We start from the raw sequence: 26,315 nt of genomic DNA, 5'->3' as shown, positions 1-26,315 counted from the left end.
ATTATATTAGTTGGTCACAATAAGCAAGTCCTATCACTTATTATTATTTATGTATAACTATTCTGATTGCCTATAATCAGGGCTCTTTTTGTAGCAGGAACTCCTTTGCATATTAGGCGACACACCCCTAATGTAGCCAATCCTCCAAGAGCTTACAGAGCTCTTCTTACAGGGGCTACTATAAGCTCTTGGAGGATTGGCTACATTAGGGATGTGTCACTTAATATGCAAATGAGTTCCTGCTACAAAAAGAGCCCATTATTGTAAAGTCTTTTTGCAAAAAAAAATATCTAAAAGCTACAATTAAGATGTTAATAAACTAACATTCAATAAAACATTTCTTGCAACAAGTTGTATCCCAGATGTGAAACTATACAAATATCCATGCTATCGGAAAGGCACACAAAAAGGGATTAAAGTAAGGTGTTATTTCTTGGTACTAACATTCTGACTAGGCACAGCAGTCTTCAATTCATTATGAAGTAATCAGTGGGATTGCTGTGACATAATTGGCTTTGTGACTGTGATGCTTGTAAATGCAAAGATTAGCATGCCTAAATCCAACAACTTTCCTGACTCCACTTCCCAAATCTGGATCATTGGGCCATCTGTACAACAACGGCTTTCCAAGCCTTTTCTTTGTCAAAATCCTTCATGCTATTATTGGACACCTTAAACAAATTAAAAAATATATATTCAAATACTATAATTGAAAATGATAGAAGATAGATTAGCAAAGTACATAGAATCATAAAGATAGAATGTGTTCCTTAACCATGACACAACATATCAATATTAAACATGACTGATTATTTTATCATTAAATTACATTTTTTTACTAAAACTCCTACTTCACATTTCACCCCATAAAAATAACCAAATACCTGTTTATAGATATAGATAATCACTCACAATGTAAACTGGAGTGGATTGGCTATGATAGCTACCAGGACTTCTCCAGGTGGGCCAGTGGCCTCTCACCCCCACCTGGGCCGAGCTAGTCCAACAGCAAAAAGGGGCTGCACAGGAAAGGCAGCAATTGGCCCGCCCAGAACTGGTGTGGCCTGTGGGAGATGTTGCCCAGCCTGATCAGGGCCTGTGTGGCCAAGGGAGTTAAAAATATGAATTGAGTTTGTAAGAAACTAATATATGTTTATTAAAGTCTAGAATTAGGGGGAAAGCCAAAAGTAGTGCTTAATTTGCAGACGGGCATATGATTTTAATTCCTCTACACTTTAAATGATCAGAAAATGACCTAAATTATCAGAAAAATTCCTTAACAAAAGCAATTATTAAGTATAATTATTGCTCACCTCTGTTGTTTTATACTCTTGGTTACTTATTTGTGGCACAGCCCACAATGAATCACGCAGTTTCATTTTTGCCTTGAAGCTTACACACTGTATGACAGTGCCTGTGGTCAGGAAAGCTTGAATCAACAGCATCAGCATTAGAAGTAGCAGGAGAACATCATAAGACTGCTAAAAATCAATACGTATACAGAATAGATTTTATGAACGCCAGTTATTATGATCTTTTATATCACAACCAGATCACATCTCCTGGAGACACCTGTTGTAGTTTGCCCACACTTCCAATATAAAATACTATTCATTTATTATTCATTTTTCTTCCTTAGGCATGGCCACCTCCTGTGTTCCCGGGAGCTCCTCTGTTTTCCAGACACTGCTCCAGGACCAGGAAGTATATTTTCTCACAATTTAGAAGAACAGGCTTAGTAATCTACTATATTTGTTGAAGCATGCAAATGTGTACTCTTAATTACTATATACATGCAAGGGAGGCCTTAGCCAATGGGCAACCAGGGTGCTGCCCGGGGCCCAATGCTGAGGGGGCTCCCATCCACTCATGCCCCCCTGCAAAGGGGGGGGAGAAGAGTAGACTCCCACTGCCACCGCTCATGCCTGCCCTGTCCGACGTTTGGACAGCCATGTTCTGGTGGTGGATTCCTCCTGCCTTGTGTGGGGCAATGGCCACCCCTTGCTTGGCCCAGCAGAAAGAGTAGCAATGATTCTGGACTTTTGCCCAGGGTCCCCAAATTAATAAGACCACCCCCACATACATGCTAAAATACAGATTTAGACAGGAGTTCAGCAACAAAACTGTGGAGTACATGTTTTGTACAGTGTGAAAACTTTCTTTTCCCTTCTTACAAGTCGAATTATGGGCAAACTTTCTGCCTGGACTAATCTTTGGTAGGACCACCCAGCATCAAATAAAAGTTTCCCAGAGCCAGACCAGGTCCGTAGGCCATCAGTTGGCTGTTCTGAACTGCTTGAAAAACTATGATATTGCTCTGGCAATATGTACATGTAAATGTTGAATTTTTAAATAAATCTGGTAAAAAAAATATTGCTCTGGCTACAAGAACTTGATTTACAAAGTGGTTATTATAGTCTTTCAGCTTTTATATACTGAAGACATGGCCTTGATTTCCATGTTTACTTTTGCAATCAAGTCAAGTCAACTTTTGCAAATGGAATTTCCAAGAATTGGTACATTTCCTAGAGGACGAGAAAACCTTATGTTTTGATTACTTTTGCAATCAAAACATGAAGTTTTCTCGTCCTCTAGGAAATGTACCAATTCTTAGAAATTCTACTTGTTCTGAGCATATTAAATGTTTACTCCAAACTCCACATTCATTTCCTGCAGAATTGTGTCCAAGCCAAGTACAATCAAACTTCAAAATACAAGCTAATTTGATATGCATATATTTTACTTTATAGTAAATTGAAGAATGAAGCTAAAACCACAGTCCTTATCTTAAAGTGTTTCCTAATTTATAATTAAGATTCTTGACACCACCTAAAATTCTTAGGATGTTAACTAAGGCAGGAAACTTCACCTCTTCAGTACTAGAAACTTTTTAAAAACAAGAAATTAGGTACAATTGTAAATCCTGTGGGCTATACTTTGGGTTTCATACTTATATCTAACAGCTAAGGGTGCCCTCTGTGTGAATAAAAAAAATGTACAATGAGGCTGGCCAGAGTTTGTTTATTTATTTATTTACATTATTTATAGTCTACTTTTCTTACTGGGACTCAAGCCGGATTACACAGAGTGAGTCAAGTTTTTACACAAATTAACCACAGGTTTTCAGAAAAGCTGTTTTTGTGAAACAAAAAAAGGAGTTTAGAATCCACAGCCATGCACAGAGATTGGGGGGGGGGGGGACAGTAACCTTCTGCTAACATTTTGGTTTCCCACAGAGACCCCGAATGGCACCTGACATTGCAGTTGTTGTGACCATGGTTGCCTCAGGGGGAGTAGCTTCAGGGAGGACAGGAAAGAAGAGAGTGTGGAAAGCTACAACAGAGAGCCAGCAAGAAGGGAGAGGGGACAAAGTGGCAGTTAGTGAGAGGACAAAGAAGGGAGTGGAAGCAGATGAGGGAGGAACTAAAGAAGACAGAGCAAGCAGAGTAGAAGGGAGGGAAAGTGTTACTGAAGGCAGTGTGGGGGTTAATAAATGGGGGCCAGAAGAGCAGGAGAAAAGTGGGAGCTGGAACCAACAAGGGGGGAATTGGGGATAAGATTGGGGATCAAAAAGTGGGAGCTGGCAAGGGTGGGAGCAGTGCCAGAACAGGGAGAAAGAATTATTGAGCTGAAGAATTGGATTTCCCCTGCCCCGTGAATTCTCACAATTTCACACTTGTAATACGTATCTCACAAATTCTTACTGACTAGTTATTTTAAAAGCTTGAAAAACCTTATAGTAGCCTATATCTAAAGGTTGGAAAATACAGGGCAAATCTGCTGTATTCCATTTGTTGACTATGGATACCTGGAAAAAAAACCAGACTAAAATGGTAAATATCGCTTAAAGAACAGTAACTAATCTGTGGTGCATCTTTTCCCCATGTCATAATGAACAAAATGAGTTCACACGAATGTACATGATACAAAAGTTAGAACAGGGTATAAATCCAGACAGTAGTGATATTGTATCTTTAAGAGAACAGCAATTATACTCTTCTTTCAAATCTCATATTTAAAGTGGCTGAGAATTCTTTTCTGGACATCTGTAATTAGAACTACTAGCATCTAGTTAACACAGTCCATTGAGTGAGACAGCTGGTGTACCTGAAATTATTATCGGAAACAAACTGATATATTTCGCCAGATGTAAATTTTAAAGCAAATATTTTACCACTGAAACATAAACATTGCAACCAACTGACAATCATCACCAAAGCATCCCAAGAACTAGAAATTGCACAAGTGGCATCCATTCACTAGCCTTGGGCTCTGATCAAATTCTATGATAGAGTTTTGCTTAAAATGTAGAACTGCAGCCAAATGCTTTGGGCAGTGCAAATAAAAATGCAGACTCTGCTGCCTCATTTGGTTCTGTTGTCCCTTTAGCTTCAAGTTCGCAATTCTCAAGCCAAGGTATCAAAGCTCTCCTATCTCTGCACAAGACACTTGTGATCTTACCCACTCTAAAATCAACATAAAACAATCAGTAAACCTCTGAGATGGCATTTATAAAAGTTAGCATTTCTTATATTAAAAATTAAGTAATTAAAAATTAAGTAAGTATATTAAAAATTAAGTAATTAATTGGCTACGTATAAGAATTTAGAACCAATACATACTTTAACGGCTGGTGGATAATTTTTAAAGATGTCAACAATCCTCATGATACTGAAGGACAAGTATCCAGAAGCTGTGAATAATAATGGAGAAGTGACACTGCTTATGGCAATCAGGACTTCTACCTACATTAAAGATAAAATTGTGACCTTAAAAAAATATTAATCTGTTGAAAAAAAGTTTAAGAATTTGTACATCATTGAGTATCTGCATACATTTGTGTAAATGGAATATGCAATACATTATTTACAGAAAAAACCAATACAGAATAGAGAATATGAAATAGTAATCAACTAAATTACTGTTTAGGCACAGCTGTTGTGAGTGAAGTTCTGAAGAGTTGATTCAAATACAAGAGATACAGTTCTAGGACTAATTGACGAAAACTAAGAAGTCATTATGACTCGATGGCTCACAGGTCTTATAAAATTATTGTTAGAAGATCAGCAATTTCTCATATGGAGAAATTGCTGATCTTCTAACAATAATAGTATCACTAAAATCAGCCTCTTTTTCATACAGAAGTTGGGCAAACAGCAATCATAACACTGATTTTTTTAAAAAAAAGGTTAGTCTAATATGTGCTGTGGTAAAATAATAGAAACTATTATAAATGAATTATTAAGCATATAGAAAAACACAGCATACTAACTATGAATCAGACTGGTTCAGCAAAAGGAAGTTCTACCTTCCTAACTTTTAGGAGTTATTTGAAAGTGTTAACAAGAAGGTCAAAGAGTCATAGCATGTTAGAGACAAAAGGCACTTTGGAGATGACCTGGCCTATCTCTTTGCAGGAATACATAACCGGGGAGGCTTAGCCACTATAGGCACTAGGACGTCTCCTTGTGGGCCAATGGCCTTCCCCCTACCTGGGCTGGGACAGCCAAGTGACAGAAGGCCTGCAGATGGCCTGCTTAAGGCAAGGGAGCTGCCTCCTGAGCCTTGCATGGAGCAAGAGGGGGGCGTTACCCAGCCATGTGAGGTAAGGAAGGTGTCATAAGTCAGTCTGTGTTCAGTGACAGCACAGATTCCACAGACGAAGAGCTATCTGCAGCAGGCCCTCAGACAGTAATTGAACAACTGGTTGCAGCTTGTTCTGAGCCAAGAGGAGAGCAAATAAATAAATAAATGCCAAGACTGCAGATAACATTAAATTGTTCAGGGTGGTGAAAATCAAAGAGGATGTTGAGGAGCTCCAAGAGGATCTCTCTAAACCGGTGAGTGGCAGTGGATACTGTATGTGAACGAAAGCTGCTAGAAGGATTTATCCTAATAATTCTTATGGCCACTGCAGGGGACAGCAGAATTTTGAATGGAAGTGAGGGGATCAAAGTGCAGTACCATCAGCCACTAGAGTCAATTCAGAACCAGTGAAGTGTCAGTGGTTAGAATATCAGACTAGATTTTGGGAGACCCAGGGTCATAACCCCAGTCTGCCATAAAGTTCACTAGGTGAATTTGGGTCAATCACACTCACTCGGTCTAACGTATTTTATTGTGTTTTTTGAGGAAAAAATAGGGAAGGGAAAACTATGTCCACTGCTCTGAGCTCCATGGAGTATTAGTGGGACAAAAATGTACTATACCGAGAGATTTGAGATAATAGCACAAACCAATCTGAGAAGTAAAAATGGAGGGTATCAGACAGAGGCCTTTATCCGAGTGCCATCTTGTAGGATCAATGTGTACACTGCACACTGTATCACACCACCTTTAACTCTGTGAAAAACTGATTTGTCTCAGGCTTGAAGGAAGAGAGTCTGAGATACAACCATAAAGTCCAGTGCCTATTCTACTTTCATAAAGAACAAAATTATGTACCTACTTTCACTGCAACAGCAAAAACGTTTATGGCAATATTCATCCATTGACTACTTTAGTAACATACTTACCAAACATTTACTTGGATATTCAGCAGTCACGTGACTTGCAATGGCACTGGGAAAACACTTAAAGGGAAATCAAAGTTTAAGATCAATACAGGACTCAGAACCACAGACACACCTGCATTTCATAGAGCAATGAATATTAGAAAACATACTGATAACACCAATTGAGCTTTCAAGCTTCACTTTCCCTTTTTCTGTGAAGTGGAATTATACACAACATGCTATCCATACATTATTCAAGTAACTGATTTAATGAGGAGTTACTAAAGCTTTATTTGTAAGCTCTTAAATTAATTGTCCCTGTCCCTGATTCACAGTCTTTCATTCCTGTTAGAGAGCACAAACTTTTCTGTATCCAGAATTGGAATACAACAGAATAATGTGGAAACTGAATCTAACTACAAAGGATCGGTTTCCTTTTACAGAAGATTCCTGTAAATTAGGACACAATGGGTAGGATCCAGACTAAATAGGCAATTTCCACTGATTTTCCCCTTTTGCTTCAGACACCCCTTGTCGTCTTCTTCATGGTCCCTTCTCCCCCAGGACCAACTTTTAGTGGAGATCACTGAGCTGCAGGGGAAGTGGGGAAGGAGGACAGTTCATTCCAATAATGGAAAGTTTAGTCTGGATTCAACCCACTACTTTCTCATGTCTCACAATTTCCAATATGGAGGTTTAACAAAAAATAAAACTGGAGTATCCGGTCCTTAGGGAGCTGCGGTGGCTCAAGTGGTTAAGACGCTGAACTGCAGGCTGTGGAAGGTAAGTAGTTCAGCAGTTCGAGACCCAGGTGCCACATGACGGAGTGAGCTCCCGTCTCTAGTTCCAGCTCCTGCCAACCTAGCAGTTCGAAAGCAAGAAATTGCAAGTAGATAAATAGGTACCACTTCGGTGGGAAGGTAACAGCGTTCCGTGCACCTTGGTGTTTAGTCATGCCGGCCACAAGACCACGGAAACATCTTCGGACAGCGCTGGCTCTTCGGCTTTGAAACGGAGATGAGCACCGCAACCCTAGAGTCGGATTCGACTGGCTTTCGAGCAAGGGAACCTTTACCTTTACCTATCCAGTCCTTATTACCTAATGCATATACATAGGACAATGGTTCTAAATAAAAATGAGCAAACTGTTTTATGAAAAGTTAGATATAATGGTATAACACCTACAGCCACCAAGATCCAAAAGAAAGTAACTGAAAGATATGGACCCGAGACCAGCACATCCATATTCAAAGCAATTATTCCACCAAACACAGCAGAAATGCCAATTATCACTTCAATGACCTAAAAGTGCAAAAAGAAAGAAACAAAAATATTATTTGCATATCATTGTTTCATTGGCAATTTATATGGGTAAGAAAATGAATGCTTCTTACTGAATAAGATTTCAAGATCCGTGTAGGAAAGCTGACATTATTCAATGTTCCAGTGCTGTCATATACAGTCATCTAAAAGGAAAAAGGAAACCATAACCAGTGCAAGCAAACCATTCACCATGTAGCAGCACTCACGCTCTAAGCATTAACCAAATGTTAAAGAGCTACAAACTTTTGGTGACTGTTATTAATTTGTATTTACTTTCAGACAAAGAAACAGAGATTGAACATATAATACTCAGAGAACACTACCTGTGTATGTGCTATGGGAGAAAGATCTTATCTCCCTTGACTCCTATTCAGGGGTCATTTCATAGAAAAAGAGGTGCAGGAGCTCATTAGCATAACTTATCTGCATATGCCACACCCCCTGACATCACTGGAAATGTGTCAGAAGGCAACACCCACCGCTCAGGCTCCACTGGACTCTTTTGGATTGCTAGCTATGGGGGGGGGACGCGCAGATCTGCCCTCACAGAGGAGGGAGAGCTTGTACCTGAATAAACCTTGGCCTTAAAGGTGCCACTGGACTGTTTTGGATTGCTGGCGGGGGAGGGGTCTGTAACTTACCTGGCTGCTTCTTGCTCCTCGTGGCCTGGGGCTGCTGGGAGCAGGGGGTGTGGCTTGTTGCATGTGCCCGCCCCTGGGCTCTTTACTGCCGGAGCTCCGCTCCTGCAGGAAATGACCCCTGCTCCTATTCCTTTGCATGCAGCACTAACACAAATGTCAGTCTGTCTTAAGAATAAAATTTAATTTCTCATAAAAAAGTAAAAGATAGGTTTCTCTCCCTCTCCCTCTTCTTCACTCCTAATGTATGCCAGCTCTACATTTTGCTGAAGTGCCACTAATCCTAAAAGACCACAACTGCACATAAACAACAGGAAGGGGATGATAAAAGTGGGTTTAGTTAAATCATATCAATTATTTTTTTCCATTCTCATGTCAATAGAAGTGGTAACTGGGAACAAAGGCCCCCTTCACATGCCGAATTTGCCACAGGAGAGCCATGAATGCTAGGTGGATTTTCAGGGTGCAATCACACCGCAACATCTGGCAAGCGTAGCGCACCTGTGGCGTGCCACTGAAGCTGCGTGGTTAAAAAGTATCTCAACAAATGTACTAGCAAATGGTTTGCCACAGGCAGCCGACGGAATCGTTCCGTGTGATTGCGCTGCCGCGTCACTTTCCCCCATCTGTCCTCCTTGATGCGCACGCGGTGACGGACGAAACCGCGGTGTGCTGCCGTCATATCTGATCGTGTTCTGGCGGGTCTAATTGTGCCGGTGCAAAGAGCCACGCCTCCTCTCCCACGTTATCTGGCCCGTGTGACCGGGGCCAAAATATGTTATATTTTCAGGCTTTGCTTGCCTGAACTATCTTCTAGATTACAAACCTCTGACCACTTACGTAAGCTTTGAATTGGTCACGTTACTATTCTGCAAAATTACAAGCAAACTTTTGTTACATTAGTAAGTTTATTTTAAGGTCCTGGTTTTCTTGTGGATCTTTTGGCACTGAAACAAGTTAGAAGTAACAGTTTCATACATCTGTCAGTGCAGTTAACAGGCAATTATGCACCTTACCTAGATACATGAATCTAACATATTTACAACAAATATATTAAAGTAAGGAACTTTTATCTTGACTTTTAGAATTTCTGGATTTCTGCTGCGCAGCCATTTAAAACCCAGAAATCCCTCTATATATTTGTATGCATTAAATTGGGTATAATAGTGATTAGTATGCCAGATTAGGACTGCGTAGTTCCTAGGGTTGTGAACTACCTGGAGAAAACTGTCTTGCCCCTCTAATAGAGGCTTGATATGATTTTGTTTACCTCTATGCCATTAAAAGCTTCAGTGGCTCATTGCCACACATTAAGCCTCTATTAATGGGCATTTTTCTTTTTTATCATTTATGTGCATATTTAGAGAGAGGAGGCAGAGACAGAGAGGATTAATATTTTTTATCAAGTTTGTCCAGTTTTTTTGTGGAAATCATTTAATAACACTAGAAAAGGAATCAGATTATTTTTTTCAGACATTAAAGGGAAAACTTACTTTGTTCCTCCCGCAACACTCTTCATTAGATCTAGCTGAAATTATTAGAGTAGTTGCCATGAAAATTTCCAGTAGAATTAGGAGAATCAAGTTGAAGTTTATCTGTGCATAAAATCCAATCAATAGGTTAACATATTGAATCTGTATACTTACAAAATTATACATGATATAGTCCCAAGTTTAGCCCTGTATAGGGTTAAGAATCAGGCCCAATTCAAACATTACATTTGTGTTACTGTAACTGTTAAAATTGAATTGAGTCATTTGTTTGTAGAGGCTTCCGATACAGTTTAGCTAATTTTAATGTCAGTCAGTTTATTATTACAGTCCTCGACCAGTACAATTTAATCAATTTGAAATACAATGTAAAGGAAATTCCTAGCAGTAGCCTCTTAAGAACCAGAAAAAGCTCATCTCCCTTATAAATAAAAGCCGAATGGTGGTGGCACTTCTCTAGAACATTACACACGCTCCAAAATCAGTTCGCTCTCATTCAGAGGGTTTCCCTATCCACTGGCTGCTTTGCCTGAGTCCTGCCTCCAACATTCTAAACATTTTGCTGTTCCTCTCCCCACCATAGCCAGTCAGAACACAGTAGGGCTGCCAAGTGGGGGCAGGGGGCGGGGAAACCCCCGCTTTGGAGGCCCGATTTCCGCTGCCGCAGAATCGGGCCCCGGGGGAAACCCCACCCCGGCGTGTGCGTCACCAGGAAGTGACGTGGACACGCTGGGCATGCTGGGGGCAGGGCCACGGCTATACAAGGGAAAACTCTATGGTTTTCCCTTGTATGGCCATGGCCCCGCCCCCAGAATGCCTGGCGTCCTTCCGTCACTTCCGGGTGATGTGCATGCGGCACGTGCGCGCTTCGCTCGCGCACGCACAGGACACCAGCCGGGAGCCCCCCGCTCCCGGCGAAGATTAACTTGGCAACTCTCCCCCCCATAGCTAGTCAGAACACAGAGGTTATTTGCATATGCAGCCTCATTGGCCTCTGCCTCAGAACACAGAGGTTGTTGGCATATGTGACTTGATTGGCTTTTGCCTCTAACATTCTAAACAGTTTGCTGTTTTGAGGTAAAATGTGTCCAATCTCCAGGTGAGGGCTGGAGATCACTCAGAATTACAACTGCTTTCCAGATGGCAGAGATCAGTTCCCCTGGAGAAAATGGAGGGCTTTGTATCCTTATATGCTGCTGAGGTGGCCCCTGTATGACAGCCAATGTGATGTAGCAGTCAGGGCTTCAAAGCACGGGAGAGGCTGCAGGTGTGTGGGGGGTGGAAAGCTGAAGAGTGAGGGGAAAATAAAGGTAGGTTGATGATTGGCTGGGAAGGAGATAGGGTTGCCAACTCCAGGTGGGAAATTCCTGGAGATGTGAGGGATGGAGCCTGGAGAGGGTGAGGTTTCAGGAGGCATGGGACCTCGGACAAGTACAAATCCATAGACTCCACCCTCCAAACCAACTATTCCCTTCTGGGGAACCATCGTTGCCAATCTCCAGGTGAGGGCTGGAGATCACTCAAAATTACAACTGTTCTTTAGGTAGCAGAGATCAGTTCCTCTGGAGAAAATGGTGGACTCAGTGTCATTATACCCTGCTGAGGTCGCCACAGCAAATTGACACTGAGTGTCCAAGGCCGGGGCACCCACCCAGAGCCTCTTTCTAGAGGCCGTTGTATTTATTTCCACAACGGGCCTTTTTCCTAGTAATAACATAAAGTTTAAGGGTTATACAAAATTATAAAAGAAAGGAATAGAACTATCTTTTGAACATTTTTAACCATTTAAAAAGACACTTTTAAATTTTTTATTAAAAGGTAGAGGTATGTCCTATTTGCCTCGCTTTTTGCATTCCTTGTAAACCTGGGTGCAGAACCTAGCCACCTGAGCTAATTTTAACGAATTCATTACCTCTCAAACATAGGGGATTGTACTATGCCATTAACAGCGAACTGGATGGGAAACCATTTCATATAAATAAACTCCTATGTGACAGAAAAATAGTTCAATTTTCCTTTATTTTAGTGGATATTATGTGGCCAATATAACACTTGAATCATTGCAGATCACCTAGATTTTTATTTTATAAGCAATTTTCTTGGGGGGAAAGGGGGATTTACAGCAAATTTATTTGGAATTCCTTGAGTATTTGCAATCCTAAATTTAAGTCTGCTGGGGGGGGAGCAGACTGCATCCAGTGGTTTTTGATGCCACCAATCAAGGTATCCTGGACTACCTTTTGGGGTTGGGATTGGGAGGCACTGTCCTGTGGTAGTTTCAGTCCTACCTCGAAAGTGTGGTGCTGGGAGATTGTTCCTCCACCCCTTGGCCTCAGGCCTACAGGGTCCCACAAGGTTCCATCTTGTCCCTCATGCTTTTTAACATCTAAGTAAAGTCGCTAGGAGAGGTCATCCAAAGATCTGAGCTGAGTTATCACCTATATGAAGATAGCACTCAGCTCTATCTCACGCTTCCAGCAGATCCCAGGGAAGTTGTGAAAACCACAAACAGGTGCCTGGAGTCAGTTTTGGGATGGATGAAGACTAACAAACTGAAACTTAATCCTGACAACACAGAGGTGATACTGATGAGGGGAAGGTTTAACCTAGAACTTGGAATATCTCCTGTTCTGGATGATGTCACAGTCCTCATAAAGGAATAGGTTTGTAGCCTGCGGGTGCTGCTGAACAAGGGCCTCCTGTCGGATAAACAAGTGGCAGCAGTGGCCAGGGGTGCTTTTCACAGGCTTTGGCTTGTGAGCTAGCTGTAGCCCTTCCAGTGAAGGAAAGACCTTGTGACTGTGGTGCATTCACTGGTAGCATCTAGATTAGATTACTGCAATGCATTGTACATGAGGCTTGAAGACTGTCTAGAAGGTACAGCTGGTGCAGAATGGTGTAGCCAGAATGTTGACTAGAGTGCTCCATAAGGACCATATCACTCTAGTCTTGTTCCATCTACATTGGCTCCAAAATTGCTTCTGGACCCAATTCAAAGTTGGGTTTGCCTTTTAAAGCCCTATATGACTTGAGGCTAGTATACCTGAAGGACTGCCTGCTCCCATATGAACCTACCTGTCCACTCTGGTCATCTATGGAGGCCCTGCCTCAGGTACCCCACCATCTGAGGTTATACCAGTTACAACCCAAGAAAGGGCCTTTTCCATTATGGCACCAAAACTTTGGAATTCCCTCCCTAGGGAGATTTGTCTGTCTCCCTCTATCATTGTCTTCTGCCAGGACATGAAGACTTTTTTGTTTTGTTTGACATTTCTCCACAAACTGTTGTTGATCCTCCTCATAAGAACATAAGAGAAGTCAGTGTTGGATCAGGCCAAAGGCCCATTCAGTCCAACACTCTGTTACACAGTGGCCAAAAATATCAGGTGCCATCAGGAGGTCCAGCAGTGGGGCCAGGACACTAGAAGCACTCCCACTGTCCCCCCCCCCCAAGCACCAAGAATACAATGCATCGCTTGCCCCAGACTGAGAGTTCCTATCTATACCTTGTGGCTAATAACCACTGATGGACCTCTGCTCCATATGTTTATCCAATTCTCTCTTGAAGCTGTCCATGGTTGTAGCCGCTGCCACCTCCTGTGGCAGTGAATTCCATGTGTTATTCACTCTTTGGGTGAAGAAGTACTTCCTTTTATCTGTTCTAACCCGACTGCTCAGCAATTTCATGGAGTGCCCACGAGTTCTTGTATTGTGAGAAAGGGAGAAAAGTACTTCTTTCTCTATCTGCTCTATCCCATGCATAACCTTATAAACCTCGATCATGTCACCCCTCAGCCGTCGTTTCTCCAAGCTAAAGAGCCCCAAGCACTTTAACCTTTCTTCATAGGAAAAGTGTTCCAACCCTTTCCAATCCTCCCTGGTTGTGTTATTATGTGTGTTTATATATTTTATTGAATTGTTTAACTATTTTATATATACTTTATTTCAAATGCTGTTTTAATGTGTCAAATGTTTTAATGTTGAAATGTTTTAATGTTTTGATGTTCACCACCATGGGGACCCTTGGGTGGAAAGAGAGCATAGAAATGTCTTAAATAAAATAAATAAATATATAAGCAGGTATACTCTGAATCCTAATTAGTTCTATTTAGTGGGACTTACTCCCAGGAAGGTTTTTTAGGATTAGGAAAGTGTACAAACAATATTTCTGTGGTTCGATTCGAACCACGAACTGATATACCAGTTCACAAACCAAACTGGTTTGTATTGGTCCATGAGCCATTTAACCCCCTGCTTTTTGCTCTTCATGAACTGCCATGAACTGCATCAAAATTCATGGAAGTTTATGGTGGTTCAGTTTGCAAACATCACTTTGTGAACCATGATGAAACTAAAAGTTGTGACGAACTTTAGTTCGTGAGCCACTTTATGCTCATCCCTATTTAGGATTGCACAGGAAATGGTTTTTTTCAAAGCACATGATAGTTCTCTGAGAAATAAGAATATTGTAGTGTGGAAAATGGAATTAAAGTTGACACAAATATGGAACATAAAAGGGAAATGTCCAAAACAGTATCAACATTTTAAAATGCAGATAACTATTTTCCCCAGAAAGTCCCTTTAGATTCAAAACACAGAGTTAGCCCAAATTATTTCATTCTATGTTTTTAGGTAGTGAAAGGATGCTAGAATATTTTGGGTCACACACAATACCTCAGTAGAGCATGAATCAAGAGCTGGGTCACATACTTCATGATTGCAGGATCAGTTGGCTCATTCACAGGCAGATCTCTATCACAGATAAAGTACCACAGACAGCACTTTTTCACATAATCCATAGTTTTCAGTGATATCTTACATTCATCTACAAACAGTCCATTACTGAGTAATCTAGCACTGTGAAATCAAGTGATTTATATGTATATGTGAACCAGCCCAAGAACAGAAAACATTCTATTTAGGAAAAAAAATCCAATTCTAACCATAATGTTCATATATTTAGAAGACAATACGACTTTATTTAACCATATCCAAACACAAACAGCTGTATTACTAACCTATGCCTGAAGAAATATCTGATTAATTTGCTTATGGGCTCTACGTAAACTAAATACCGAATAGCAATGCAATCTCAAGCAGACTTATACCCTTTTAAATCCATTTAAGTCAAACCATTTTAGAAGTCTGTAACTATGCTTAGGACAGCACTATAAATATAACATAGTTTTTTGTTGTTTGCAACTCACATTTATCGCTGTTGGATTCAAGACAAGTTTGCATCCAAACCAAACTAAACATGTGGTTGTAATTGCAAATGTAGAAACAAAGAGCATCTGAAAATTGGGTATCTGTAAAATAAATTTTTTTAATGTAGTAAATAGTAAATCCACCACTAACACATGAACACAGATCAAGCAGTCAACAAGACTTGCAAAGAAAACGCTTTCTGTATATTATGCTAAACCATATTTGAGCCTGAATACTTATTGAGATCAGCGTCCTATCTAAATGTATTATCTTTCCTGATTTTTTGTAAAGCACTTTATGAGCAAGAGAGCTTTTGTACTACTCTAATATTTCCTGAGGAAGATCCAGTTTTGAAACGTTATTATATAATCTGGAGTCGACTTTGATGATGTACTTTCACAATAGGATTTTTTATGATTTGAAGGAATTTGTTAATTGTGTTGTAGTGCTTGTTGACCATAATATACAGAAAGCGTTTTCTTTGCAAGTCTTGTTGACTGCTTGATCTGTGGGTCAGACTCTTACGACTGTTTTCTTTACATTTATACTGAATCAGACCATTTCAGACAATTGGGCCATCGAGGTCAATATTACCTACTCAGACTAGCAAGCAGCTTTCCAGCATTTCAGGTGGAGGTCTTTCATGTCACCTACTACCTGATCCTTTTAGCTGGAGATGCCAGGGATTGAATTTGGGACCTTCTGCATGCCAAGCAAATTCTTACCACTGAGCCACAGCACCTCCCCAACAGAGCTTCCTAAATAGAGCTGCTCAGAATTCTACTCAATGCGACTTATTCCCGGGAAAATGTTGTTAGCATTGCACTGTAAAGCACTTACCATGTTAACTTTGTTTCTGGCTATAGCAAAACTTACAGCTGCTGCAGGAATGCACTGGGAAAAAATGAAAATCAAGAGGAAAACTTATAAATAAAACCAGAAGCTCAGTATAGATAAATATTCCCTATGAATATGGCAGTTATGATGAAATAGGCAGTATTCAATTTGAACCTGTACTAAATTTCCATATCTGAAGTCTGACTGGGTAGATTTGGGCCAATATATTTCAGCCTAAACATTCACAGTGGGGTTTGATGGTGTATTTGGCTATTAACTTAAGGCATAAGATCCAAAGAGCTACTTTAGGTGTGCATGAGGGCTCAATTGTGCCTTGGAATCTTCCCATTATCTTTTTCTTTCTTTCTTTCAATAGAAGAGCCATCATGACACAAACACAGTACTTTTCTCCATTTCATTGGGCACTCAATGAAATTACTGAGCAGTCGGGTTAGAACAGATAAAAGTACTTCTTCACCCAAAGAGTGATTAACACATGGAATTCATTGCCACAGGAGGTGGCGGCGGCTACAAGCATGGACAGCTTCAAGAGGGAATTAGATAAGCATATGGAGCAGAAGTCCATCAGTGGCTATTAACCACAAGGTATAGATAAGAACTCTCACTCTGGGGCAAGTAATGCTCTGTATTCTTGGCGCTTGGGGGCGGGGCAACAGTGGGAGTGCTTCTAGTGTCCTGGCCCCACTGCTGGACCTCCTGATGGCACCTGGTATTTTTGGCCACTGTGTGACAGTGTTGGACTAGATGGGCCATTGGCCTGATCCAACATTGGCTTTTCTTATGTTCTTATGTTCTTAAACTCCTTTTGTGGCCTATCCTTTCAGTTTCAGTTTCCCACAGCTTACAATGGGAGTTAATCACAACAAGAAATGTGAAAACAGCGTAATAGCACTGTTTAACATCAAATTTAAACCAGATGCTTGAGACGTATGTCTTGTCTAATATTATTATGTTGGAGATTGTTAAGCGGTGTAATGATACTGTACAGAAAATCCAATAAATACATTAAAAAAAAAAAGAAATGTGAAAACAGAGAACAAAACTCAGGAAATTTGGGGGGACAGTGTTTTTCCCCTCATTTTTTCCAAGGCATCCTCTCATTTTTCCAGTGGAAAAACTGGAAAATTTGGAGAGCACAGGAAAAAAATCCAAAGTATTGTCTCTTAAGGATAGGATTGCCAGCTCCAGGTTGGGAAATATTTGGAGATTTGGGGGGTTAGGCTTATCATTCCCCCGGGGGGGGCAAGGATTTGCCTGCTTTTAGGGCCCCTGATCTGCCAGCCCAAATTTGGCTGGCAGGGGAACCCCACCCCCAAAGTCCCAGGATCGTGCCAACATGCCCGGCGTGATGACATCACCTCCAGGTGTTTCTGGCCAATAGAGTTTCTGGCCAAATGCTAGAGTGTCCCCCCAGCAATGTGCCTAGCATGATGATATCACTTTTGGGTGATGTCATCATGGCATGCCTGCGCTATGGGCATGCACCGAAACATCCCAAAGAGGAGCCAGGAGTCCCCACCAGCAGAAGGTAGGGACCTGGCAACCCTATGGGGGGTAGAGCCTGAGGAGGGCAGGGTTGGGGTGGGCTTTGATGGGGTATAATGCCATAGAGGCCACCTTCCAAAGTGGCCATTTTCTCCAGGTGAACTGGTCCCTATCGCCTGGAGATCACTTGTAATAGCAGGAGATCTCCAGCCACCACCTGGGGGTTAGCAATCCTACTTAAGGACCTAATAGTTTGCCATGGAGACGTTTAGTCAGAGTCAGCTGCAGGCTCCCACTGGAAATTCAGTTCTCAAGCACAAAGGACTCCTATTGGGATCAGGAAGACAATGGCATGTGGGGAGCACATTGCCACTTTGGAAAGCGGACTTTATGGCATTATGCTCTATTGAAGTCCCTCCTCTTCCCAAACCCTGCCCTCCTCAGTCTCCACCCACAAAATCTCCAGGTATTTTCCAAACCAGCGCTGGTATCCCTACCTTCATGGCAGGAGGGGGTGGGGCAGGGGTGGGACAGGAGGTCAAAATAGCCTTGACCCCTGTCTTTTACTTAAAGAAATCAAAATGTGAAGACTGGCAATATTTTTGTGCTTACCTGGCAACCCCGACAGTGGCCCTAAGGTCTCAGAGGCCATTCATTTCTTAAAGATACAGATACTACATCTACTATTGGGGGGGTAGCTCCCCAATGCTGTTGTTTTTCAGATTTCAATCTTTTTCTGCAAACCTGGGGCTTTTCTCAGGTTTGTAAAAACCCTGTCTGTTCATGGCTCAGATATCTGAATTTAAATATCCAAAGCTGGGGCGATCTTGAGAAATAGATATATTGTTATTTCATTGGAACTTTCAGACAGCCAAAGCAACAACAACAAAAAGGTATGCTTACTGAACCTGCTGCACAGCGCAAGTAATCCATTTCAGAAGGAAAAACATTTCCCAAATAAAGTGAAAATCCAGAGGTAACAAGAATGCAAGTCTGAAATGCAACAATTTGACATAAATTAGTACTAAAGTTAGTTCCTCTTTAAGTAAAACACACTGCAACCTTTAATAATAATTTCTTCATACTAGTGATATTGAAATCAATCATCAAAAGATTTAAAGATCAGATGAACATGTTTTGTTACTTGCAAGTTCTAGAACTATTATGCAATGACTTGGAAACAGTATAAAAATAATAACTTGGAAACTACTCATGCTTAACTACGGAAATAAAAATATCAATTAAAAGGTTTGGGGTCTAAGACATAACGTCAAACCATGACTGCGAACATGACTGAGGTCTGACATTCCCCTCTTTTCTTTAATGCTCCTGTTTCCTCACTTCCTTTCTATTCTGCAGCAAAGCAGATTTTGCTGTTAAATCCAAAATATAACATAGTTTCCTGAAATTAGAACTGGAAGTGATAAAGAACGCCTTGTGGAAATCACAGGTTGCCTGGTTTGGATGCAAGGCCAACTATTGCTTGCTGCAAGCCAGGAAGTCAGGGAGGGAATTCCGGAACACGAGAGAGTGCAGGAAGTGGGGAGGGGAGCATATGACATAATGATCATTCACACAACACTAACCTATGGCTTGGAATTATTGCTGATCTGAGGCAATCAATATTGATACCTAATAAGAAATATGGCTAATGCTATCCATATTTTGTCTTCCACACTATGGGTTATGTCCTAAATGGGACATGACAAACCATAATTTGTGTAAACAAACTATGATTGTGCTCCTTACCTGCTGACCATCTCCCACTACAATCCTGAGATGCTATACCAAAAAGGAAGAGCACTGCCTCAAACCATATGTTTAATGATTTGGACATAACAATACTGCTGTTTGTCTAAATTCTGGTTTATCAGCCAGCTTCAAACTGCTGTTTGAGGTTACAGTTTGGCATCCACCCTTACACTATGGCACAATTATTTTTATTCTTCGTTCAATGTATCATGGTTTGTTCAAAATATGGTTTGGAAATGATGGTTACATTTGAACCAAGGTTGGTTGAGGATTCACACACAAAAAGTGACATCCCTCCCCATGGGATCCTGTATTTGTTATTTGTTTATTTATTTCAAATATTCTCCTGACAACTCAGGTACACAAACATGGAGAAATTTATTTGGAAACTACATTATCATTAATTGCACTGTTAACCATCCTACTGAATTAGTTTAGCCTGCTGACTTGATTGGTTTTGTTGACATGGCATTTTTTTGGTTTGTGCAGTGATTTTATTTTATTTATTTGTTATTTGTTATGATACTGTATATTTTGTAGCAGAAGACATATTTTAATGGATTTTTGTTAGCTACCTTGCAGATCACTAATCAATAAATTAAATATATAAAATATATCAATTTTTAAAGAACTTAATACGCCTTACACAAAAATGTGCTCTGCTGGTTTTTTCCCCTAGGAAAAAGAAGCATGCGGGGTGGCTTGGAAAAGCAGTGACAGGAAGGGGGCCTTTTCCCTAAGTAGTTGTTGGCTTTCATCCCTCCACAGTAGGCTTTTAATGGGGAGGAAAATGTTCTGGAAGGTGTTTTGATATCAAATCAAATCAAATTTATTGTTATGGCCAATTGACCAGCAGTGCAGTAAAACAATACAATAATAAACACGTACGATCACCAACACTCACAGACAATAATACCATCATAGTACCAGCCACAGACCCCTATTAAAATTGTAATTCTATTCCCTTAATTCTAAGTCTTGTCTAAAATTCTCTTCAGTCTGTGCTTTTTGTTAAAATCTTTCGCTTGTTTATTACTAAAAAGCAATATTTTGCTACTACCAAAGTTACTGCCTTCTTGGTATCTTCCAACAAATATTTCAGCAGCACATTATCTGCAAATTTCAAATAGTTGTCCAAGGGTTTAAATTGGGCAAGTAAAGGACAAAATTAGCTGGTATCTCTCTCTGAAATAGAGTTTACAATGTAAAAGAACGTGTGTGATTGTTTCAACTTCTTTATCTGCACATAGACAACATCTTTGATGTATAGGCCAACGGAGATACCTTCCTTGCAGTAAATTAGAGGGGAAGGCATCAAAACGCGCTCTAGAGAAAGCCCATCAATACTTTTATATGTATTGTTAGATACAGTGCTGCTGCAAATCCAGGCCAAGATTTTAGGTTACTGTACATCTTGGGTAAAACCGCTTCATCAGTTTGAACCTCAATATCAACCAAGCGCTGCTAAACTAAAGATTTTGCTTTACTCAGACCCATTTCCAGAAGATTTGCTGGACATAACCCAATCATACCTAGCTTATCTATTATTCTGGCGGACCAGTCTGGATATGGGGTAGAAGCTAGAAGCAGAGGGGGGTCAATCCTGTAGGCTTCAGATGGATTCTCAACCAATAATAGATCGAAATTGTCCAGATTTTCAGTTGCACTCTTGGTACACCAGCCTCCTGTCTTAGAACCACATTAGTGGTACTTTTTGGTACATTAAACAGTGCTCTGAGAAATTTAGATTGTACTCTCTCTGATGTCTTGTAATTACTCTTGTTATTTAAAATCATTTGCATCCCATAGGTAAGTTGGGTCAACACTTTGGCAGAAAAGAGCTTTAGAGCTGCCGGTACTAAACCTAGGCCCTCATTTCTGAAGAATCTAATAATAGCATTGACACTTCTCTCTGCTATATTAATTGTAGATGTAATGTGGGCTGATTGACTGCCATTATGTGAGAAAGTTAACCCCAGGTATTTAAAAGATTTTACTTGCTCAATATTCTGACCATTGATTTTCCAATTGCATTTACTGTATGCTCTATTGTATTATTTTGGTTTTTGAGTAATTAATAACTAACAATTAATTATCACATTGACTGCTAAATGTATTCAGAGCACGTTTTAAACCAATTTTTGTTTGTGAAGTAAGAATGGCATCATCGGCATACATAAGTATTGGTACACTTTTCCCTCCCATACATTTATGGGCATGTACATCTATCCCTTGTAAGCACTGGATTAAAGAATTTACGTATATATTAAATAGAAGAGGGGCGAGCAGGCAGCCTTGTCTAACTCCTTTTTGTGAGGGAATGCATTTGGATAGCTTACCCTCATAGTTATACCTGATTTGTAATTGAGTATTCTCGTGTAATTTAATTATCAAGCGTAACAGCCTTTTATCTATGGTTGAACTTTCTAGTTTTGCCCAGAGTCTCCCTCATGAAACAGTATCAAAAGCTGCCTTAAGTTCTACAAATGCAACAAATAAAGAACCCTTAGCTGTTCTAACATACTTTTGGATGAAATAATCTAAAATGAGGCAATGGTCCAGAGTTGAACGACCTTGGGTGAACGACCTTGCTCAATTTCCAAGTAATTCTCTTGATCTAGCCAGCTACTCAGTTTCATACATAGATGTTTAGTGTACAATTCACATATGATATTTAGGAGACTAATTGGTCTATAATTATTTGGATTGGCTGTATTGCTTTTCTTAAATATGGGTACAATGATTGCCAAACCCCAGTCTTTTATATTTGGGCAGTTTAATCTATATAGGTAAAAAGATTAGCCAAAATTGGTGCCCACCAATCTGTATTTGCTTTTAATAATCCAGCTGGGATAAAATCACTTCCTGGGGCCTTCCCCCTTTTTAATTGATTTATCAGAGACGTGACTTCTTCAGCTGTAACGGGGCCATGCGGGAGTCCCTTCTAAAGGAATCTCAATGGAGAATGCGGGGCAAAGGTCCTTATATAATGCTGCAAAATGTTTCGGTGTTTTGATATGGAGAAGCATGGAACAGGGGAAAAAATTAATCACCTTGTTCCCTGAGTTGCCTCTGAAGTTTCTTGTGTTACACAAAAGTGCAGTTCTTCCTCTCTTCAAAATAAGGAATCCCTGAATATAAGCCTTTTTCTTTCACATATTGCTTTAGGTCATACTTGAACAGGTTTTGGACAGGCGCCTTCTACTGAGAGGTCCAGATAAGTACTATCTCCACAACAAAGTGGCCTCCCTTGAAACTCTCTCCCTGCCTCTGGTTGCATGATATTTTTCTGTCCTCAATTCTTTCTCTGCTTGCCATCACTCTTCTTTAGTGCAAAGGTCATAGTTTGTTTCCAAGTATACAAATTATATTAGCATTTGAGAATCTCAGTGGTATACAGTGCAATTCTAAAAAGAGCTACGTTCTTCTAAGCCCACTGATTTCAACTGGACTTGGGAAGGGTTTAAATCTGCTTAGGATGGCAGTGACAGAGTCTGCACAGTGTAGCTTGGATCAATCTCTCCTTATCAAAGATAACCTGATAGACTGCAGTGGATTTGTATTTCATAAAACTAATTAGTCTTACCCTTATTTCTTAAGCTATTTTCAATACATTACTTTCGTCAGAATTTCTTTTCTTTCTAAAAATGTCACAAAATATTTCCTCCATTGACAGCAAGAATTCAGCAACAACGATTTATCAGTTGTGACACAGCATAAGAAAAGAAAACCTCACTAGAGTACTAAATTAAAGCTAACTAAAGAAGTAAGTCTTACTTTGGCAGGCATGCTGAAAAAACATTTAAAACATCTCACAAAAGGCAGACAGCTTGTCTGCACCTTGTGATTATGCAGTTTTGTGTTCCAAAGAACATTTCAGCTACTAGTTCAATGAAAGACTCCAAGAGCCTCAGTGACTGTTACAACTACCAAGAACTTCATAAATGGTCCCAGTGTAATAAGAACTGCAATGACCAGACCACCTCCTAATAAGCAGGTACATGATTTTCTTTAAATTATGATGGCTATATTTGACATGTGGCAGAATTTTTCAAAGGAACTGCAAGAGCTCATGCTCTTCATCCTCATTAGCCATATCACAGTCCCCAGAAACAGAAACAGATCATACTGAAATCATACAACAATTACTGCCATACAGCCAGGAAAGCATAGTAAGACTTACCTGTTTGGGATGGACTTTGTGAGCTGAATTGGAACGGCTTGGGGATACTTCTGAGAACAATAACCTTATGTATTACTGATTGGTGTTATTATTATTATTAATTGCCCTTATCCTTCAGGCTGGCTAAAAATCTTAATTAATAAATTAATAAGGTTTTCATCTTACTTCACTTTACCAAAAGCAATTAATCTCCCTCCCCCCCTCCCATCTAATACAAGAACCACTTGGGAATTTCTTCTGCATAATGTTCAGAATTGTCCAACATAAATATTTTGCACCATAAAGAGTTCCAATTGTCAAAGGACTCACAAAACAAACAAGCCCACAGAAAGGGGTAACTATTGTTCATGTGACAGTATATGATTGTAATGATTGTATGCTATAGTTATTTTTTTCTCTTCACTAACTAGAGAGAAGACAGCATGGCACAGAATTCATGGCAGTTTGCAGGATCTACAATTTACACTTAGGAGGTTTCAGGATTAATTTTAAAAATTCAATAGTATTAAAAATAAAGTGCCAGTTATATTAAGTGTCCTTTAACTCCAAATTGTTTAGTAAAATGGGTAATGATGTAAAAAGATAATTTTATATGCTATCTTACACAGCTGTAACTGTTCAGTCCTGAGTGAATCGGAATAACATACAGTACTTACTCCCATCAGTAACGAATAGATCCAAGTTCTATAACTGAAACAAGGGTGAAATCGCTTTGATAGTTGAAGATCACTAGATTTCATATCTGAAACATAATTTCCATTTTCTTGTTTTCCACGTTCCAATGTTGGCATCCTGTCATAACTAAATTCTTCCCTATAAGCTTCTTCCTTGGTCATAATACTTTAAAGAGAAAATAGTTATTTAATTTGGGTGGATGTGAGGGGGTCACCACTAAATGTTACTCTCTTTTCCTAGAAAACCAATTCTTCATTCTTATGAATATGAAACTCATATTGTATTATTGAGTCAAACCAGGCCCGTATTGTTTGTTTTGACTGGCAGTGGCTCTTCAGGGCATTAAATAGAGGTATTTTTACTAGAGATGCCAGGGATTGAACCTGGGACTTTCTACACACTTACCACTGAACCATAACTGCTCTGTGAATCATATACTTTATGTCCTGCTCCTAAAAAGATTAAGTAGAAGCTATCCTACACATTTCAATGCACCTTTTACCTAGTGTGCTTAAGACTGATATATCCAAAATAGTCCTAAATATACTTTATTCATATATTTTATAGAACTATACTGATTTCTTTAAAATGAAAGACATGGACTTCCAGATAAATATGTTTAGAAGTGAAATATAAATTATTGAATAAATACAATCAGTAATGTTGGAAGATATATTTTCAATCGATTGACCAGGTTTTCCAAGCACAGTTGGCAATCACAGCATGGAACCAAATAAACAACATTTTGTATAAACTGGTCTCTTAAAATTTGAGTCTCTATTTCTAAACCACTTCTCAACAACTTCTACATCTTATCAAGGAATAGAGAACTATTCTTTCACGTACAGGTTCCTAACTTTGATTTAGGTATAATAATCAGCAAAAAGTGGCAAAGAGAGAGAATTAGGATAAATACATTTGATCAAAACACTCCAGCTGCAGCATATATGGCTATCTGGCAAAACTGTTTGCTTTGAAAACATAGCTTACCATTTTAAACTTTGTTTCCCAACCTTTTTGGACTACTCCTGCACAGGAGTAGGCAGATGACTATAGCCTAACCACATATTTATTAGCAGTAAAAATATTTCATACTTACCTTAAATGTACTATATAATAGTCTAGTTCAAATAGTTTTGTGGGTAGAGTTGTCTGTACACTTGGTTAGTCTCACTGTTTAGTGATTCACGCTCCCTTTGAAAAGTTTGCTCTTCCACTTTGGCTTTCAACAAGATCTTTTCATATGTGGAACAAAAGCACAGCAAAAACCACAGTGAAGCCAGAGAACAGGGAAATGCCAACTGAATTTTAATGAAGGGAACATACTGGGGAAAGTTCTGTACCATATTCTAACAAGGCTGGTTCTGTCATCCCCTTAGCAGAAGCAACCATTTTAACATGATAAAATTTTACATTATTAATGGTTAGACTACTGAGTGCAAAATTTCATACAATTTCAAATCATTATATGCCAAAGAGCACTATAAAATAGGAGTTGTGGTGGCTCAAGTGGTTAAGACACTGAACTGCAGGCTGTGGAAGGTTGGTAGTTCAGCAGTTCGAGACCCGGGTACCGCATGATGGAGTGAGCTCCCGTCTCTAATTCCGGCTCCTGCCAACCTAGCAGTTCGAAAGCAAGAAATTGCAAGTAGATAAATAGGTACCACTTCAGGGGGAAGGTAACAGCGTTCCGTGTGCCTTGGTGTTTAGTCATGCCAGCCACATGACCACGGAAACATCTTCGGACAGCGCTGGCTCTGCGGCTTTGAAACGGAGATGAGCACCGCAACCCTAGAGTCGGACTCGACTGGCTTTCGAGCAAGGGAACCTTTACCTTTACCTTTACTATAAAATATGTGATCCAAGGGGAAAAAACTAAGACCTAAATATGACAGTTGAGATTCTGAGAACAAGCCTAAGCAAGTCTACTCAGAAGTAATCACCAACGGTACTCCTAAATATGTTTCATTTCTGGGAAAGAATATTATATATTGTTGTTATTTATATTATTGTATTGTATTGTATTATATTGTACTATATTATGCAGTAATAATCCAGTCTTAAACACATAAGATTGCAGTGAGATCTTAATTAGAGTTATGAGATGCGATGGTTGGGATCTGACAATTTCCATCAGCAGAACACAAATTTCTTCCCCTCCTGCTGCAGCGCAAAGTGCCTCCCAAGTGGTGCTTCTGTAGACAGAGAA

The 26,315-nt window shown here is 39.9% G+C and overlaps 1 protein-coding gene across 1 annotated transcript; it reads right to left on the bottom strand.

Moving 5' to 3' along the window:
* Positions 1–399: 399 nt before the first annotated feature.
* MLC1 (megalencephalic leukoencephalopathy with subcortical cysts 1) lies at positions 400–24,267 on the bottom strand. The gene is made up of 11 exons (XM_015417888.1): positions 24,088–24,267; positions 18,400–18,489; positions 15,994–16,047; positions 15,153–15,254; positions 9,949–10,050; positions 7,889–7,960; positions 7,680–7,796; positions 6,516–6,572; positions 4,623–4,745; positions 1,314–1,481; positions 400–671 (listed from the first exon to the last, which is right to left on the bottom strand). The coding sequence occupies exons 1-11, from the start codon at positions 24,265–24,267 to the stop codon at positions 597–599; spliced, it is 1,140 nt and encodes a 379-aa protein (XP_015273374.1). The 3' UTR covers positions 400–596.
* Between the last annotated feature and the right edge of the window lie 2,048 nt (positions 24,268–26,315).

Source organism: Gekko japonicus, unplaced genomic scaffold, assembly GCF_001447785.1.
Source record: "Gekko japonicus isolate JY-2015 unplaced genomic scaffold, Gekko_japonicus_V1.1 scaffold528, whole genome shotgun sequence".
NCBI classification, from domain to species: domain Eukaryota; kingdom Metazoa; phylum Chordata; class Lepidosauria; order Squamata; family Gekkonidae; genus Gekko; species Gekko japonicus.
The sequence above is the reverse complement of the archived record's forward strand: the minus strand, read 5'-3'. Positions and strand labels throughout refer to the sequence as shown.

What these genes read in the sequence shown, in the direction of transcription:
- MLC1 (XM_015417888.1), bottom strand. Translation starts at nt 24,267, where the DNA reads ATGACCAAGGAAGAAGCTTATAGGGAAGAATTTAGTTATGACAGGATG. An exon ending in TGCGCTGTGCAGCAGGTTCA is followed by an intron (nt 16,048 to 18,399) that starts GTAAGCATACCT and finishes ATTTTTTCCCAG; the next exon opens with TGCATTCCTGCAGCAGCTGT. An exon ending in TCTTTTGGATCTTGGTGGCT is followed by an intron (nt 6,573 to 7,679) that starts GTAGGTGTTATA and finishes TTTCCCTTTAAG; the next exon opens with TGTTTTCCCAGTGCCATTGC.